At 31.6% G+C, this 20267-nt stretch overlaps 1 protein-coding gene across 3 annotated transcripts in view; it reads right to left on the bottom strand.

Moving 5' to 3' along the window:
- DCX-EMAP (Doublecortin-domain-containing echinoderm-microtubule-associated protein) overlaps window positions 1-20267 on the bottom strand; it is a 1094074-nt gene that overhangs the window by 42593 nt on the left and 1031214 nt on the right. For 2 of the 3 annotated variants that reach the window (XM_072521389.1, XM_072521391.1), the window contains 2 exons: window positions 14921-15035; window positions 5157-5747 (listed from right to left, as the gene is read on the bottom strand). In XM_072521389.1, the coding sequence (XP_072377490.1) occupies window positions 5594-5747; window positions 14921-15035 (269 nt within the window). In that variant the 3' untranslated portion in view covers window positions 5157-5593. Of the gene's footprint in view, window positions 1-5156; window positions 5748-14920; window positions 15036-20267 lie in introns of those variants that run through there. The other variant, XM_072521390.1, reaches the window with a different exon arrangement.

Below are 20267 nucleotides of genomic sequence, written 5' to 3'. Positions count from 1 at the left end.
TATGATAACAGAAGGAATTCTGAGAACAGAAGGCCACAAAATAGACAAAATTCTAGTGGGTGCCAGTATGATAGCAGAAGGATTTCTGAAAACAGAAGGCCACAAAATAGAATCAATTTTAGTGGGTGCCAGTATGATAACAGAAGGATTTCTGAAAACAGAAGGCCACAAAATAGAATAAATTTTAGTGGGTGCCAGTATGATAACAGAAGGATTTCTGAAAACAGAAGGCCACAAAATAGAATAAATTTTAGTGGGTGCCAGTATGATAACAGAAGGATTTCTGAAAACAGAAGGCCACAAAATAGAATAAATTTTAGTGGATGCCAGTATGATAACAGAAGGATTTCTGAAAACAGAAGGCCACAAAATAGAATAAATTTTAGTGGGTGCCAGTATGATAACAGAAAGAATTCTGAAAACAGAAAGCCACAAAATAGAGCAAATTCTAGTGGTTCAGGTCAGTATGATAACAGAGGGAATTCTGAGAACAGAAGGCCGCAAAATAGAGTTAGAAGAAGTAGATCAAAGCAATACTCTTTCAGTAGAAGAAAAAGAGTGTGAAGAATATTACAAAAAACAGTAAAAAGGGATAACGAAGGAAGATTTGAAGTTAAAATGCCCTTTAATTCTAATACAAGCCTATTAGGGGACTCAAAACAGCAAGCATATGCGAGACTGCTGCAATGAGAGAAGAAATTTCAAAGAGACACAAACCTAGAAAAAGAAGAGGTGGTGTTGTGCATTCATTGTTGGTCCCAAGGAATCTACTTGCAGTAGATTACAATACTAATTTTAAGTAACATATGAAAATAAAGGAAGGTAGTCAGATATATTCGAAACTCCAAGAGAGCCAGAAAACAAAGGCATCAAGGTTCTTGCATCCAACCTTATCCAGCGCCTCGAAGACATACTTTATCACAACCAAATTTAAGTAGTACTTTAAAGAAAGCCCCTCCTAGATCAGTTTCACTTAATGAGCTTAGATATGAATTAGATAGTTGAGCTGAAACATAAATTCTAAATAATCAAATTATAGGTAGCACTGCTCGAGTAAGATAATAATTCAAAAACCGAGTGAATTAGTGTTATGTTTATTGGTATATTATTATTTTATATTTTATATGTTTTAAATACTTCTATTGGTCGTCTGTTTGTTTTTTTTTTATATAGTGGCCAATATGTTCAATCACAAATTAATCCCTTAATTTGTAATCTCACATTATTCTTAACTTCTTTATCTATTATAGTTTCACCGTGTATAGGTGACATTGTGAAAATGATATCGAGTAATATTTTAATAATTAAAATCCATTCGCCTGTTAATGGATTGTCGAATAATACATTTTTTCTAATTGAACTTCCTAAGTATTGCAATGATGGCCTAGATTAAATTGTAATGTAAGCTAATAGTGCAAAGTTGGTATGGTATGATAGGAAGCAATAACCTCTGTGCTTAGGTATGAAATATTTGTGAGATTATAAATTGGGGATTTGAGCTAATGTGAGCGCAGTCTACTACAGTCAATCATAAGTAGTTACCTAACGAACATCATATTGTGTAATTACCAGTAGCTGTCAATAAAATCAACACTTTTACTTCACAACTTCAACCTTTTATTATACCTATCATCGTCGATCGACTAGAAGCGGACAAAGGGGCATTTATAAACCGATTCGAACCTCAAATCTACTTTCGAAACTTTCCAGACGTTAAAAAAACAAGCAACAATGGAAATCCTTACGCCTTGGGACTGGCAGCAGTTAATCCGCTCTACAGGTGCAACTGTGATTGCCAAATGGAGGTATCGGATTTCAAAAATTTTGAAATATTGTATGTCAAATCTCACTCACCATGTATTGGTAAAAAACGGAATAATTAAAAACAGGAGTTCCTTATTTCATCTATGGTGCACCTTCAAATTCGCGCTGCGTCGCCGTTAACTATTTTTTATAAAACAAACTTTACAAACCAAAATTTTATGAGTTTGAATGTATCAAGATCAGAGGGAACTCAAATACCATTTCCTGATCAATTACCTGCTATGCGTACGATATCAAAGGTATCACCAAAAAAAAATACAAATATTTATTAAAGCTTTGCTAGTGAATCCCAATTTCTGCTAACAGTTGTCAATTTCAAAGCAGCAAGTATGTGACAGTGACAGCGACAGCGACAACTAAAGTAAAAATATTTAAGTTTTATATTTTTTCTACTTACGACTTTTTTTTTGTTTCAAACATTGTGATTTGGCTTTTGCATTTTTAAACACACAATATAATATTTTTGTCATTACTTACGATTTTTATTTTGCATATTACCTATTTAAAGACATAGAGGTAAAAAGTCGTAACTCCCAATATCGTACACCAGGTAAATCATTTCTTAACAATACTAATATCTAGTAATAGATTTTCATTTACGTAGTGTAATATACCAATATTGAATTCAATAAAATGGAAGTACAAAATTTTTTATAGTTTATTGACTAGTCTCTATGTTTTGCGTTTTCCTGCAAATGTATACATTATGGATATACGACTGTTTACCTCCACGGTACAGATACGGTATATATATATATATATATATATATATATATATATATATATATATATATATATATATATATATATATATATAAAATTGAAAAGCCAAATATTTATGACGCAAGGGCACAATTCGTTAAACTATGAAACGTGTATGAATCGGTGCCATTGTTAATATAAAACACTCTCTAATTCCTCGTGAAAAGTCTTCCAGAATACCTCGAATATATAGCCTACCCAAAATTCACAAACCCGATATTTCTCTACGTCATTGTCAGTGCATACAAGTGCCCTACACAACCATTGGCGTAGTACTTGGCCAAAACTCTACAACCTCTCATGGAAAAATTTGCTTCATCCTTCGTCAAAAATTCTTTTCATTTCATCGAACTTCTTAAACAATACCCTATCTCACTGTCAGATATTCTAGTAAGTTTCGATATCATTTGACTCTTTACAGATATTCCTATTGACGAAACTCTAAAAATTCTGAAAACTAAATACCCTATTCATCAAGACCACTTATCTTTCAATAAACATTGTATGTCCAACACTTAGTTCATCTTCCAAAATCAATTCTACAGACAAATAAATGGTGCTCGAATGGGCTCCCCACTATCTCCAGTAATTGCCAATATCTTTATGGACTACTTCGAGACTAGAGCACTATCCACACCAATGCTCAAACCCACATGTTGGCTATGATATTTTGACGATACATTCGTCATTTGGCCCCATAGCCGGGATGCTTTGGTGTCTTTTTAAACCCATCTGAATGGTATACATTCAGATGGGTTAGATTATGATGGTTCAGATTAACATTTTCACAACCAGAGGGCACAAGAAGCAGAGGACGACCACGAATGAGATGGATTGATGATGTGGAAGAAGACCTACAGATTCTAGGGGTTAGAAGATGGAGGGAAGTTGCCAGGAATCGACAGGAGTGGCGACTTCTTTGTGAGCAGGCCAAGATCCACAACGGATTGTCGAGCCGCTTATGATGATGAATGGTATACATCCTAGTATCCAGTTTACGATAAAGGTGGAAAATGATTCATTCCTGCCGTTTCTCGACGTTATTATAAAAAAAACCAATCCTAAAGTTTTCACCACTCTCTTTATCGAAAACCCACCCATACCAATCGGTACTTGCATGTCAACTCTCATCATCCACCTTCACAAATTAATTTAGACATTAATACGCTTGTCTCCAGATAAATAAGCCTTTGCGACGATGCAAGTAGTCCCGCTGAGCTCTTTAGTTTAAAATAAGCCCTCATCTAAAACGGTTATCGCGAAAATCACACCAATAGGAGCATCCACAAACATCAATCTCCCACTCAATCTCAACCTAAAGATTCAGATCCTCATCATACGAAAGCTTTTCTTCCTTATCAAATATGTCACTGACAAAATCGATAAAATTCTTAAATCAAGAGGAATAAAGACAATATTTACCCCCCTTAAAAATTTTCATCTTGTGTCCGATCAATCAAAGAAAATATTTCAAATGAACAACACGGAGTTTATGAAATTCCTTGTGCAGACTTCCCCCGATCCTATATAGGTCAAACAAATCAATCGTAGCACCCAAAATTGGATTGATGAACATTCCATTTCTGTTCGGAATTCAGATTCAATTTCAGCTCTAGGTCAATACTATCTTCATACAGGTCACAAAATTGATTATGAAAACTCCAGAAATATAGCCCCATCCACTTCTATAAACTAAGAATTATCCGCGAAGCCATAAAAATTGGAAAAAAGGCCAAATTGCCTTAATAAAAGAGATGACGGCATACGGTTACCTTCGACATGGATACCTCTCATAAAGAAAATATTGACCGCTCCACCCGCCAATCAAAATTATACTGTCTGAAATATTCGCGCTAATCCCCACGCTAACGCTAACCTCTACACCGCCAACCTCTAACCAAATCACGTTACCATCGACGTTATAAATGAACCGTCCTTTGTTCCCAGTAGCAGTAATGCATTGGTTAGTGATAAGTGTAGTAGTATCTGGGGGCTCGGAAGACTGGGACCTCGGAAGCCCTAAAGAAGAGATCAAAGAAGATGTCGAAAGCTTGGCGCAATGAGAATCAACGCGGTTCAACCCGGAAGACTGTTGAGTTTAATATTCATTTTTGTAATAGTATTAATCTTAGCTCTAGGTTTAATATATATATATATATATATATATATATATATATATATATATATATATATATATATATATATATATTATATATTATATATATATATATTATATATATATATATATATATTATATATATATATATATATATATATATATATATATATATATATATATATATATATATATCCATGGCTTCGTGCGTAGACGATGAGAAAGCTATGCTTCCCCTCCTCGGTCACTCCCGGCGTGCCTTGCTTAAAAATGATATTTTCGGTGAACATTATGAATTATATTGCCGTCGATTACAAAGCTATGGTATATCTATTTGGCATTATAATTGGAGAAGTTATATTGATATTGAATATTGATACTGTATATTGAATAACACTTAAATAATGCTAAAATCAATTTTAAATGCTACTTAAAATTGTCACTAAAGTTGTTATTTAAAACATGTTAATTCAAATTTGGATGCTACATACAGGTATATTTAAAAATTATTACCTAAGTTATTATTGATTTATAACATTATATGTATACTCTCTTGTTTAATCCTTATGGATCCTAGTAAATTCTTGTTGTAAGAAAGTAATAACCCATTATAAAATTAAAATTAAATCAACAATCAAATTACTTAACAAGCAGCTTCGAGCATATAGGGATAAGTTGAAAATATTGAAAAATATTGATTTACTTAATAGTTTGTAATAGAAAACTATTAATTTGTCCCTTTCGCATTAGTTCTGTTCAATATCGTAAATTTAAAACTTCAAACGTGGAAATTTCAGATTCAGTTGTAGAATCCGAGTCTATTTGGTAGTTCAAAGTGTCTCTTACAATCCCTCTATTTATTAAAGAAGGCAGGTAGACATACGCTTGTTGCTATTCTTCCACTAGTTGCCATAGCATTAACGACGCATCGGTTCCACCGACCGTGACGACATTTCTGTCGTTGAACAAAAATCTGGCACAGGCTACGGTACCACTGTATACTTTTTCCTCGTTATATTCGCCCTTGGGACTTACACATGGATACCTAAAAAAAAAAAGAAATAATAAATACAAACACAAAAAAATTAAAATACTCGTTTGTAGGTTTGGTCAATACCATTTAAATTTATAACTATTATTGTCGAAAAAAATAATAATAACAGTATTATCTTCAAGACGTTACAAATTGAAAAAAGTTAGAGGTTTTGTTGCATTTTTTTTTCCATTCTGTATATCATAAATAATTTGCTAAGATTTGAATTTGAATCATAAAAATCTTCAAAAGAGAAACACTTAGAATTTCGAACGAGAATACTCTAAATGTTTATTTACACAACCCAATTTGCAATAAAACAACCGCTGTTTTTTTAAATCTTTGTGGTTTCTAAACCTAAATGGTTTCTATTGTGTTGGTGTCCCTTAGTTTTCATAGATTTCTATTTTGGTCCCGAACCAGTCCTAGGATGAAATTTATCTACTAATTTCCTATTACAAAAATCCATAATAGACTGCAGTCATAGGGGTATAGTTAAAAAATAGCAATAATTCACCATAAGTTTTTATTATTTTACTTCTGGTATTTCTACTGGAGAAAATTACAAAAATTGCAAACGCTGAAATTTTCTTAATGTCCTGGTTTTAAAAAAGTCACCTAAAAAATAATTCCCAAAAATTGTTTATTTATTAGTGAAATAATACATTGTGGGCTTGTAAAACCCGTTTTGTCTGATCCTTAATAGTTTTTCATTCCCAGTCTCCAAGAAAAATATAAAAGTTAAATGTATTTAAATTTATTTTACCCCCATTGGGGGTTACGTTTAAGGTACGGTAATTCGAAGTGATAAAAAGTATCGAATTATTAAAAACTTAATATGGACCATGCTGGGAGACCTCCAGGTATTAGCCCGATGGCGTAACGAAGATGTTAATATTGAAAAAATAAAATCAAATATAAACAGCACATGGGACGGTAACTCTAAAAGTAACGGAGAAACTGTGGGTAATAAAATCCTCTGATAATTCTACAGAACATTTAAGAGAACATTTTCTATATCAGAGCATTGATACAGATCCTTTTCATGTATATATAGAAAATAATAATCCTGATTTTAAAGGTAAGCTTAATACTATCAAAATCGGTGACATTATACTTTGAAATTTTTCGAATTTGGATAACCAAATTAATAGTATTGATTCAATTGGCAAGAATAGAATCAGAGTTAAATTTAAAGACTATCAATCAGCCAACTTTTTGATAAATCAAAACTTGTTCATAATTTACAAACAACAATTTTAATATTTACGTACCGAAGTTTATACTACATATATATCAAATATATCGAATGTATATCAAAAATAAAATTAAACAATACGATATGCACTGTAAGTTTGAAGTATTTTCGGTTAGGAGACTAAATGGAAAGCAGAAAAACATATCGAAGGTAAAACAGTAATAGACAAGGTTTTAACAAAATCATATATTGTAAATTTTAAAGCACAAACTCTTTCTAAATATATCATAATTAATAAAGTAATTAAAGAAGTCGAATCCTATATGTTCAAAAAGTTTTATTATTGGACATCTTGGATGTCAACGCAAAGCACGTTCCAGGAGCAATAAATGTCATGATTTTCGTAACACAAAAGATTGTACAGTAAATGAATATACTACAACTTGTTTCAGCTGTCAAGGTGTGCTGTAAATAAATTCCGAAAGTCTTATATGCCAATATTGAGGCCAGAAATAGTAGTTCTTCTTTGCCAGCTAACTCTAATAACAATGATTATTCTTATAAACTAACTCAAAATCAATCAGATTCATCTGCAAAAATGTTCTCCTCACGTTTTACTGCAGCATTAGTCCAGAAAAATCAAATTTTAAGCGACAACGGCCAATTTCTTCCGATCCTTTGGAATCAGCTAGAAAAGAAATAATTTCCCCAATAAATATCCCTAGACAAAAAGATGGTATTTATAATACCTATAAATATACAGAGAATAGAAAAAAAAACAAATTTACAAACACAAGGAGTATCATCATAATTAAATGATGTAATTTTAGACTTGGTTCTTAATATAATTAGTTCATTAAAACTCACTGAAGTTTTAGACAAAATCAAAAACAGAGATTGTACAACAAATTAATAAATACTTAAGTACGCATCTCGCAAGAAGACTTATTTGTTCAAACGTTAACTTCTCAGGCATAACTATCATTATAAATTTGTTACAATAGAACTACCGCCAAGCGGTTTCTAATAAACCAAATGTAGAAGCCTTACTCGTACTTATTAAAAAAATGTATATGTGGCCATGTTATCAAACCAGGAAAATTTTATAATTTCTTTGGTTATAATTGATATAGATCTGATCGCCCAGATGGGTATGAAGGGACAGTAATTTTAATTAAAGATAAAATATTTACAGAAGAAATAAATTTATTAGATAATTACAATTTTACTTAAACATGCATGGCGGTTAAACTTTTTTATATTAATAGACCTATACAAATAATATACATAAACAAAGAACCAGGTATTTATTGAAGAATAGGTCCATTTTTTTAACACATGCCTTCTCCATTTATTATTGGTGGGGACTTCAACACTTACAATATGGCATGGAGGTGCGAAACCAAAGTTTCTTGTATAGTAAAAACTCTAGAGAGATTAATTAAAAATCGGCTTGAATACTTGCTTGAGTCCGAAGATATTCTCCTCAAATCCCAATATGGCTTCCGGAAATCCAGGTTTACACATTATGCTTTTACTTCACTAATTGTTCAAGTCAATTTCACAAATCACGCGTTCACAGCTGCAGCATTTATGGATGTAACCTCTGCGTTTGATAACATAAATTTAGATATTCTTTATAAGAAATTGTTATATCTTGGAATACCAGTTAAAATGTCAAATTTCATTATATCCTTGTACCAAAATAGATGGACTTAATTATCATAAATGAGAAGCGTTTACCACCAAGGCTAACTAATATAGGTATACTACATAACTAATATTGTATAAAAAAGTATTATAATTTTCTAGGCTTATCCATATCAACTACACAGACTGAAATTTGTTTTTTTTTTTCAAAAAACGCCAAACTCCTCAAGGTAACGTCAAATAAGGAAAAATAGAATTTCCAATCAAAAATTGTATAAAATATCTTGGCATATATTGGATCGTAAACTGTCATAGAAGGATCAAATTTATTCTATTATAAAGAAATCGGGAAACGAATATCCTTAGAGCATTTTGAAGAACCAGTTGGGTTCTAACTCGAATCTTGCATTGCTACACTATAGCTCAATGATTTGACCAATTTTCGACTATAGTTGTTATTTATATGGTTCCGCGTCAACAGGATATCTTAATGAAATTCAAATACAAAAAATAAATGTTTGAGGCTGTGTCTTGGTTACTTAAAATCTACTCCTATTAATATTATTGAAATTGTAGCTAAAGAACTACCACTTACAAGACAGTTTTGTACAGATAAGTTTGTAGCTAAAGCTATCTCAAAAAATTTCAGCTAAGTACTTAAAAAATATTCGTATCTTGAATATAGTAGATTTAAGCCAGAAATATTGGTGTAACAAAAAAACTCCCATATACGTTAAAAGTTACAGAAAATTGACAAGATATTGTAGACTAATTATTGTACAACAATAAAATACCACTAATTTATACTCAACGTAACTTTCCAAACTTTTCCAACTTTCCAAAGTAATAAAAACATATTACATGGATTCAAACCTTCCAGGAAGTATTATCAACAAAAAATTAAAGATAAGTATAAATGTGGATTGCGTAATGAAGCTTCAATATATACTGCCGAACTATCAGCTTTATTACTTGCGTTAAAATATATAGCCTCTATCGGTATGGACAATTATATCATTTTCATTTATTAAAGAATCATTGTGGACAAACTTATTACTATCCAAACCACAAAAAAAGGTAAACCATATTGAGATAGAAATTAAGAGTCTATATTATGATATTACTTCCTCGGGCAGTTCAATTAGGTATTATTTGAAGACGACACTCTGGAATATTGGGAAATGAAGAAGTCGACAAATTAGCTGAATCTACAGCTTTGACCAAATATAATATAAACAACATAAGTGCTTCTACCAGTAACATACATAGATAATATCAGTAAAAACAATTGCAAACAAAGTGCAAAAAATATATCAAAAAAGGATTAAAATCGTAAAAAAACGTAAAAAAAGAATACAACATAATATTTAGATTTGGAAGAAAATGTTTGTTAACATAATTAATATTTAGAATTCAATATGTCAGTAAATTCATTGCATACGAAAAAAAAACTAACTTACCACAAATAGTCTGGCTAATTGGCAAAGCCAAAGCCATTATATAATAAAAACATCATTTTAACAGGGGTTGTTAAAGTCTTAAAATACCCCTAATAATCCCTCATTATTTTTGTTACAATTATTAATAAAACACAAAAATATATTCTATTTCTTTTCAATATATCTCACCTCAAATAAAACGAGTTTTTTTATCTAGCCGGTTTTTAATTTGGATGCCTGCTAAAACAAGTTGTTTCTTTTGGTATCCAAACACACTTCGATATTATTTTACCGCCAATTCTCCTCTTCTTAATACAAAAAGTTTTACAAAGGTTTACGACCACAATTGGTCATAAATGTATTTTCCTCGTACCAACCGCTTCGCTAATTCGTTACAAAAAACAAGTTTTTGTCTACCTAGAACTAGGTCAATAATGTTTATTTGTTCTCGGAACTCGTAAAAGGGCAATAAATATTTTAATTTTATTGTTTTTATTATTATACAGTTTCTTAGTAAATGTATAGGGGTTCTAATAAGCGTAGTTACATTCAAGACTTCTCTCTAGGTTCTCACTCGCATCCGACTTCGTTCTCGGTCTCGGTGCCAGATAGTAGTTACATTCCAAACTCCTCCCTCGATTACCCTTACCTGACAGTAGGTACATCTTGACCTTTCAATATTTGTGTAACAATACAGGCGCTCGACGTAAACTCTCGTTCACATAGCAAAAAAGTAAATAGTTTACTTTTGGTTAAATACGTTTGCGAATAACTATCTTTTATAACAGTGCAACTTAAAATAAAGTGCCTTTAAGTTCATCAAGCATTATTATGACCATTTCAACTTGGAAAATTGTTTCGGCGAAGGATTATTTAATCCAAGTCTACATACTTAGCCAGTTCCAACGTCTGGCTCGCTACTTGTTTTGTAGGAAGGAGACAATTCACGACAGGGTTACTTTTTTCTATTATTGAGAGTTTTGCAGAATCCAATATTTTACCAATTCATTGATAGATGTAAAATTTAAATGTTTTTTTTAAAGTATCATCTTGTAATGGACTTTTCTGTTTATGTGATTTCTGAAAATGTGATTTAGTATGTCCAGTTTGTTACCATACTCAGTTTTTATCCAGCAATATACATAGTTACGCGACGAGGAGAGTCCGTTATACAACATGTAAACTTTGTCAATTTTATTAAAATTTATAATAAGGATATTAACTAACAGCGATTTTGTGTACTTAAGAATGTACAAAAATTGTTAAAATAAATAAATAAACCTTCTAAATCGATGATTATAAAAAATCATCGGTAAATAAAAAAATAATAAATAATAAAATAACTTGATTGAAGTTTAAAATTATTATTTAATAGTATATTACTTTATGAGGCGGAGAAGCATGACTTTTTTTGACGCGCCCGATATTACGCGCCGAACGAAGTGAGGCACGTAATAGAGGGCAAGTCAAGAAAAGTCGCTTCTTTGCCGAATAAAGTATACCTACTATTTTTTCTTCAAACGTAGCAATTTTCAACCATAAATAGTACAATTCATACGCTATTTTTACTCGAAATTAACTGTGACAACTACCAAAGTCGTCTAGATGTTAGAAATTAAAATAATTAAGTCGTCGGTGGGATTTGCCTCTCCCTGGTTACAGTTGTTTGACAGTTGTTTGCAATTATTAAAGACAGCTTATTGTTGTTGCAACCGCAAGCGCAAATTTAGTGCGAAAATGGAAAACCTAAACGAAATTGAGTCCGCGGCTAATGATGCAGTAGCACGTTTGGGGCCCTCCAAGTCCGGAATAAAGTATCGGTTAGCGTATAAGCACTTCCAAGAGTGGTGCGATACAAGAGGAGTACGGCAAGTTACCGAAGACGTTTTACGTCTTCGGTAAATGATAAAATCCGAGTTAGTTATTAGAAAAAATGTGGATATAAGCAAATTTTTAAAGTTACGTGCCTTTCTGAAAAAAACAAGCGAAGGATATACTGCAAAGAAGTCTAAAGTTTTCACTAAAGACGAGTTTGATAAATTTTTGTTTGAAGCGCCAGATAAGTTGTATTTAGGATTAAAGGTAAAAAAAATTATATTACAAAGCATGTAGTATACTCTACTAAATTATAAAAATATTTCCGATTGTTTTGTTAATTGGGGTTACCGGCGCCTGTCGATGCGACGAAATGGTAAAAATGAAGACTGTGGACATTGAGGATAAAGAAAATGTAATAATTATCAAAATCCCAGACAGTAAAACACGACAAATTAGATCTTTTACGATAATTGGTCAAAACTACATTAAACTGTATAAAAAGTATGCATCACTGCGGCCTGAAAATTTCACAGAAAACAGATTTTTTATCAAGTACCAAAATGGAAAGTGTTACCGAAGCGTCATGGGAATACATTCGATCAGTGCAGTAGCCCAAAAAGTAGCTAGTTATTTAAATTTAAACGATGCAAGCGCATACACGTGTCACTCTTTACGACGAACTTCAGCAACACTTTTAATTGATGGAGGCGGAAATCTAGAATGCCTCAAACGACATGGGGGCTGGAAATCAAGCACGGTTGTTGAAGGATATATAGAGGATTCAATAAGAAATAAGAACGATAATGCTCAAAAAATTTTAAACCCTTATAATTCGCCAACATCGGGAATGATTGCTTAAAAGTTGTTCTTGAGCATCAGTATCATCAACAATTACCAATGCGTATCAAGAGTCGGGAACATTTCTGCACGGTTTCAATTTTGGAAAATTCCTCATTAACTAATTGTACTTTTAATATTACTATAAATAAAAATGATGTTTAATTGTTGTTAATGACATTTGTATTGTTGCTTTGTGACATGTTTCATATTGTTTCCATGACAACATTTTTCCCTCCGCCGTAAAGAAATGGGAAAAAAAATTGCTGCCGGCGGAGACATCAAACTTTGACAGGATCAAGTTAGATAAGTAATGTCATCATTATTTGACTTTTGAAAAAAAAATTTATTTATACAGAAAACATGGTATGAAGCTTCGCGCTAGTCTACAATATCGCCTATTGTACCACTTTTTTTATAACATTGTATGGTATATATATATATATATATATATATATATATATATATATATATATATATATATATATATATATATATATATATATATATATATATATATATATATACGGTATTTATATAGTGTTTTTAAATTTCTCAGGTAGTTTTTCTAATTTTTTTTTTGTATTTTCTTTTCGTCTATATTTTTAAATTTGTTAGCTTATCTATTTATCAAAGAATAATTGATACAGTAAAACCTCCGTTAACCGAAATATTTGGGGGGAGGCCGTTTCGGATAACAAGAATTTTGGTTAAAAATAAAATTGTTTTTTATAGTATTCTTGGTCAAAGTATTAGTATTAAAACATTTGTAGTGATTTCGTAATGTTTTCTAATAAGTAAATACAGAATAAAGTAATAAAATTAAGGAAAATGAACAAGTATAACATGCTTTTTTAAAGAAATCTTCTTTTTTCTTTTGCGTTTTTGGTTGACAACGATGTTTTGCAGATATATCTCCCCATCGTTCATTTGCAGAACGTCATGAGTTTGCCTCATTCGATTGATCGACGAAACGTAAAGCAATCTGAAAAGGACAAAACTTTATGCAAAGACAACAAAAATTAAGAACCTAGTCGTGTCCCTAACTAATTACGCCTACTGTATAAAATTCTTACCTCTACGGCATTGAAAATCATTGAAGGCAGCGCGAGTCGGCGGTCTCGTGCTGCCTGTTGTCTGTTGGGTCGTTATCTTCGTCGTCTGATACGCTCAGGTTGTCTGAATGAAAAACCATATCAATGATGTCCTGGTCGATGAATTCACTTTATGAATCATCGGCTGCTAACCAATCACGTATCTCTTCTTGGTTAATTTTGTCACATCCCGGCAAAATTTTTTATTAAAGGTTTAATTTTTTCTGTCGCTTCTTTACCATTTTCTTCTTCAGGATGGTCCATTAAAATCCCATCAAAAAGTTTGTTTCAGCATTTTTTCAAAGTAGAAGATTTGATCTTGGCCCACGGCTCAGCACACCAATAAACAACATGTTTCATTATTGCTTTTGGATTTATTTGTCTTCTGTAATAACAGATGTCTTAAGAATGCTCCTCTATAATGTCTGTTGAATGTTTCTATTACTCCTTGGTCTAACGGCTAAATTAAGTTCGTGACATTCGGATGCAAAAATCTGACAATTGTCACTATTTTGTAGATTTTGAGGATGAGTTGGCGCATTGTCAACAAGCAACAATGCTTTGATGGGAAGGTTTTTTGATTTAAAAAGATTTTACACTTGGGACGAATTCATGTTCGAACCATCCTGAAAATAAAGGGGTCAACATCCCTGAGCTTTTTTGTACTCTATAAAAAGCTTTAAGTGCTTTTTCGGAAATTACTTTTAGAGCTCTTGGTTTTTTTGATTTCCCAACACACATAGGCATCAATCGATGAGTGAAATTAATGAAATTGTTTACGTGTTGCGATAAAAATGCGAGGTTTTACTGTATTTAAGGTTTTCATTAAAAACAAAAATATTTTTGTTACGTTAAAATAAATAATTTTGACTGTTTCATATTGATTTCATGATTCGCTTCTTAAATATATACTTTTAGATGTATACTTTTCTGTATATAGTGGTTTAATAATCAATATTTGACTTAATTAGTTATTGTTCTCATTTACATTTATGAGAAATAAAAAATAACGATTTAACGCTTCTGAGAAAACATTGTAATTCTATTAAATTATTCTAGATATTAGCATATACATTATATAGATAGAATAGAAATAAATTGCCAAATAATTTTTAATATTCTTTAGCTCCTATTGATCAATGTACTTACCTAAACAACCTAAGATATCCATCGGTATCTCCAGTAATCAATAAATCGTGGGCAGCAGATCGACTTGCTGTACTTATTATTGATGTCATGGGATAGAATCTATTGTTCCAAATTCCTAAAAATATGATTAAGAAATAAAACTCGGCAATTTTATTTCAAATATTATTAAATAGTTAACTATATCTGTAGTTGTTCTTTGTCCCAAGATGTTCCGAATAATGATCCTTATTTAAAAAAAATATACTAAATCCCTGTTTTTTAGCAACGTTGTATTTAGTTCTATAAAAATCAAATAATTCAGACAACTTTTAGTTTATGTTGAAAATAAAATATTTTTCTTTTTATTGTTTCTTATTAAAAATTAGTCAAAATGTAAAATTATTTTTTTATTTAATTTACATTTAATATCAAGAACCTTGGTACCGCAGTGGACAAAGCGGTTATAGAATGGCCGAGTGAAACCTTATTCACGTATTCGAATTCAGCTGTGCCTGGGTACAGCTGAAGTACAAGAAACCCATATGCCAAGGATTTTTGCTTAGATAAGGAGATATGTTGTGGAATGCAATTTTTAGATACCACATTTTCTCTCTTTACATCTTTAGCATCATCTGTGTGGCCTTACAATTCTCAGAAGGCACAGATTAAAGCAAAAATTTGGATTTTGGTTTCGTTAATAGATTTTTAATTTTAATTTTAATTCCTAGCTGAGCGCTTTCGGCTTACATCGTCAGAGCTATGCTACAATAGAACAATTATGTAAATAACTAATTTTAATTTTACAATGAATCTCTTATTTCAAATATTTAAGTACCACTACTAGGAGAGATTATATTTGGTAACAAAATTACAGAAAAAGCTGGTTCTATTTATTTTTCTTTGACATTTATCAATTATCATTGAAAAGGCACAAAAAGACTGCACTGGACTCCACAAAAAACACATTAAAAAATTTGATTATGATACAGTTGTCAGAACTCGACCATTTATTGGAGTTGAAGAAGCAGATAGAATGAGGAAAATTGAGCAAAATAAGCAAAATCATAAAATATTGTCTTTTCATTTGATAAAATTTGCATTTCGCCTCTGGATACGTTAAGTGTTTGCGCATTTAGGTAGCACAAGGTACAAAGTAATTACTCAACACACTCTACCAAATTAATTACTCATCAACTAAAATCCTTCACGATTCAAGCGAATGATACATACTATTCGCTCTAATATTATATTAATAAGAGAGGTGTAGTGCAAGTTTTCTTAATATCCAAGATTTTTATTAATTCTTGACATAATTCTAATTCAAAATTTTGCCCTTAATTAGAATATAACTCTAAAGGAACTCCATCTCTTGATATGATGTATGTTACGAATGCTTCTACTAAGGTAGCCGCTTTTTGATTAGGAACGGATGCAATTTCAGGCCATTTAAAAAAAAATTTACTGCGACCTAAGTACTTGTTTTCTTCTCCTGTTATCGGGAATGGATCAAGTATATCCACTTTAAGTCGTTCAAAAGGTTCTCTGTCTGGAAAGATATTGTACCATTTTACCACGACTATTTGATCTAGGACCTTTTCTACCGTTACGTAGGTAAATCGCAATTTCTTACACCAATCTTCTATTAATAATAATAACAATTCCTTGGCGACAATTAATGCAGTAAAATCTATCTTGACCTCTGGAAAGTGTTTTTTAAACTCCAAAATGTCCTCCAGAAACACTACTATGAGGTTCTTGCAACACACTTTTAATGTGTGACTTTGGTAGTACCAATTATTAAACTGTGCCGTACTCCATCCGGACTTTTCTACTTTCGATATAATAGACCATCGGAAAAATACAGAGATTCCCATTGAGGTCCAATATGCCTCAATAGTTTCAGTGTATTTGGTTTATATTTCCTGACAAATAGGTCTTACTCCATTTTCAAGCCATTTTCGTATGACTTTTACGTCATTAGATTTCTTTTAAGTCTTTTTAAGTTTTTCCGGGAAAGTTTGATCATTATTTTCTTCCTGATTAACTGTGGTCACCTGGAGACTTACTTTTTGATTACGTTCTCTTTTTCTTTAAGTCTTCTACAGTAATGGCATTGTCGTTCCAAACAGGATCGCCTAGAAAGAATATCGGCATTGTTATGGTGATGAACTATTCGATGTACTACATCGAAGTTATGCTGGTAAAGTCTCTATCCACCGAGCAACTTGTCTTTCTGGCTTTTTAAAATTCGTTAACCACTGCAAAGTGCTATGAAATTTCTATTCTAAAGGAAAGTATCAAAATGGTTTATGGCTTTTATAGTAGCTAGGAGCTTTTTTTGGTAACGCAATAATTATTTTCAGCCTTTTCTATTGTTTTACTAAAATATGCAATAACATTTTTGTCGTCACTACCATCCTGAGATGCGTCACAATCCAACAGTAATTTTTCATATTCTCATGGATAGGCTAGGATATGTGCTGTTGTAAGTCGTTTTTTAAAATCTACGAATGCATTTTGACAATTCGGTGTCCAGTCAAATTCAATGTTGTTTTTAGTTAGCTGATAGAGGGGCTTAGCAATACAGCAAAAATCTTTAATATATTTTTGGTAATATGAACAGAGTCCAAAAAAACTTCTAATTTCCTTTTTATTTTCTAGCTTACGCCAATCTTTAATAACTGAAATTTTCCCTGGATCAGTTTTAATTTCTTCTACTGAAAAGATATGTCTTAGATAGTACGTCTCTCTTTGAAATATAATCCTTTTACCCTATGAAGGCCGATATGTAATTAAGATATGATCAGTGGGCCTCAAACAGTGGGGCGTTAATATTTAATTCCGATAGCTTTAAAAGTAAAAATATTTAACTTCCTGTATTTTATGTATCAAGGGCAAATAAAACGAATATAATATGTATATACAGGGCGTGTTAAAAGAAGTGGGACGAAATATTTCGAATACTCGAAATTATTAGTCGACATCAAATGTTCATCAAGGTTTCAATAAGTCTCTATTTTGCGTAGAGTGAAAATTATACGAATGGTTTTGCATGCAGTTAAATTGGACAATACTAAAGTTGCTGGTATGTCCAAATTTGAATAAAATACATCCAAGACTTTACTTTCTGCAGAAACTGTATTAAATATAACCTTGAAACAAATTGACACTAAATCACTTCCAAGTTTTCAGCAAAACAAAATGTTTAAACACGTGTAATCCAGTAATTAATACCAAAGCTATTGAGAGTATGCAGTCCAGTAATTAGACCGAAATTACTTTACCGTTTAACTAAAACACACCACAAAGTCCGAATTGAATTCCCGAAACACTTTTTTGTTACTTCTTTTTAGCGATTTGTCCTATTCACTGTCTGATATTTCACTATCAGAGTCGTCACTATCTGAACTGTCTATCCGAATAATTAGCGGCCGGACCTCATCTATAACTCTCTCGGTTTGAAAAAACTGAATGATTATGTCTTCCGTATGTCTAATACAATTTTGCCATTGTTCTGCTCTTCTAGCAATTCTTTCCATAAACTAAGAACGCTAGCGCCATCTGTTGTTTTGGATGCATGTTTATCATAAAAATTTTTGGCTATACCCCAAACTAACTCAATTGCATTATAGTGGCAATGGTAGGGTGGAAGTCGAAAAACTTCATGGCCATATTTAAGAGCCATTTGGTCAGTAACAAATTTCTTTTGAATTTTGTGCTCTCCACACCTTTGAAGTAAATCGACTTTAAAAATATGTCACTGTGATAAATTTTCTCTTCTGTCAACCACAACTTTATTTCTTCTTTTGTCCAGCTGCTTGAAGGAAATCGCTCTTCTACTCTTAAGTGGTAGGATGCATTATCCAATGCTATTATGGATGGTCGTTCTAATTTTTTTAACAAATTTTCTTCAAACCATTCTTCAAAAATATTTGCATCCATATTTCCATGGTAATCACCTGTATTCTTTGTGGACGAAAAAATTAAACTAGCGTCAGGAATAAAACCCTCATCATTTCCAGCATGAAGTATAATGTAGCGTTTACAATTACCAGAACGACTAGAAGAATAACATTTCGTGGTGCCATCTTGTCAGGATGATTTTGACATATTTCCTTTAGCGAAAATCAAGTTTCATCTAAAAATACAACTTGCCTAGGACTATCAAACGTTTTATTGTTCAGGTATTTTCTTAAAAAATGCCACCGTTTTGAAACAACATTAGAGAGTTCACACAATACTTGTCTATTATTTGTCTTTTTATATCTAAAACCTAAATGTTTCAGTATTCTCCACAAACTTATTAAACTAATATCACACAGTTCCTTGTCTTTTATTTTTTGTAACACCGCCCTAACTGTTACATGTTCTTTGGCTTTATACGTATTATATATAATATTTTTAATTGCAAGTTTAATTGACTGGTGCAAATCTAAAGTTTTTGAATGTCGACGATTTCTCTTGCTTACTTTATTTATTTTATCCTCACTCATGTTATTAATTCTTCGGAATGTCCTCTCTGAGATACCGCAAGCATCGCATGCCATAACAGATGTCAATGGGCCCATATTATTTTTTTCCAAATTGAAATAACTTTCGACTTTTAGAACTAAACGCCGTTTTTCTGGAGATAACACTCTACTCTCACTATAATCTGTATTTTATTTTCTTCCAAATTACTCATTTTACTTTAAAGTACCGTTTCCCTACACTACTATAAAAAATTGGTACTTATATACAACTACTACACCCTAAAAAGGACGAGGGTTATACAACAACGAAACAATCGAACACAAATTATTTAACAGCCAATGCTAAACAAGCATAAACACCGCATTGATTGTGATTGCAAAAACCGTTCGCATGTTTTAAAAAATATTTTTGCTGATTATGTATTTTGTTAAATTATTAAATTACACCAATACAACCCACGACCATCAATTAATTTTAAAAGATAAACAGAAGAGAAATATGGTGACGTTTGAATTTGATCTACTTTGTCGAAGACAGAGTTGTTAACAGAAAGATATTTTTAAACAGCATGAATCATTTTTCAATGATTGTGTGGATTTAAGAAATACATTACTAAACAAATTTTTAAACTGTGTATAAAGGACATTACAATTATTATGACCCATGGTATTTACTCTTTATTTTTCAAATAATATGTTCTTGTAAAGGCATAACTTTGATTATTGGGTAAACTTACATTATACGATAAGTCAGAAGAAAGTAAAAAAAAATTAACATGTAATAAATTCACTGTTTAAATAAATATTCCGTACTCATACCATTGCAATAAAATATTAAAATGTTATTCATAAGGGTAGTGTAAAATATATCGCCGCTTATCTGGTCCACTAGTAAT

Source organism: Diabrotica undecimpunctata, chromosome 2 (assembly GCF_040954645.1).
Source record: "Diabrotica undecimpunctata isolate CICGRU chromosome 2, icDiaUnde3, whole genome shotgun sequence".
Taxonomy (NCBI): Eukaryota; Metazoa; Arthropoda; class Insecta; order Coleoptera; family Chrysomelidae; genus Diabrotica; species Diabrotica undecimpunctata.
Note: the sequence above shows the minus strand (reverse complement) of the source record. Positions and strands in the feature narration are given on the sequence as shown.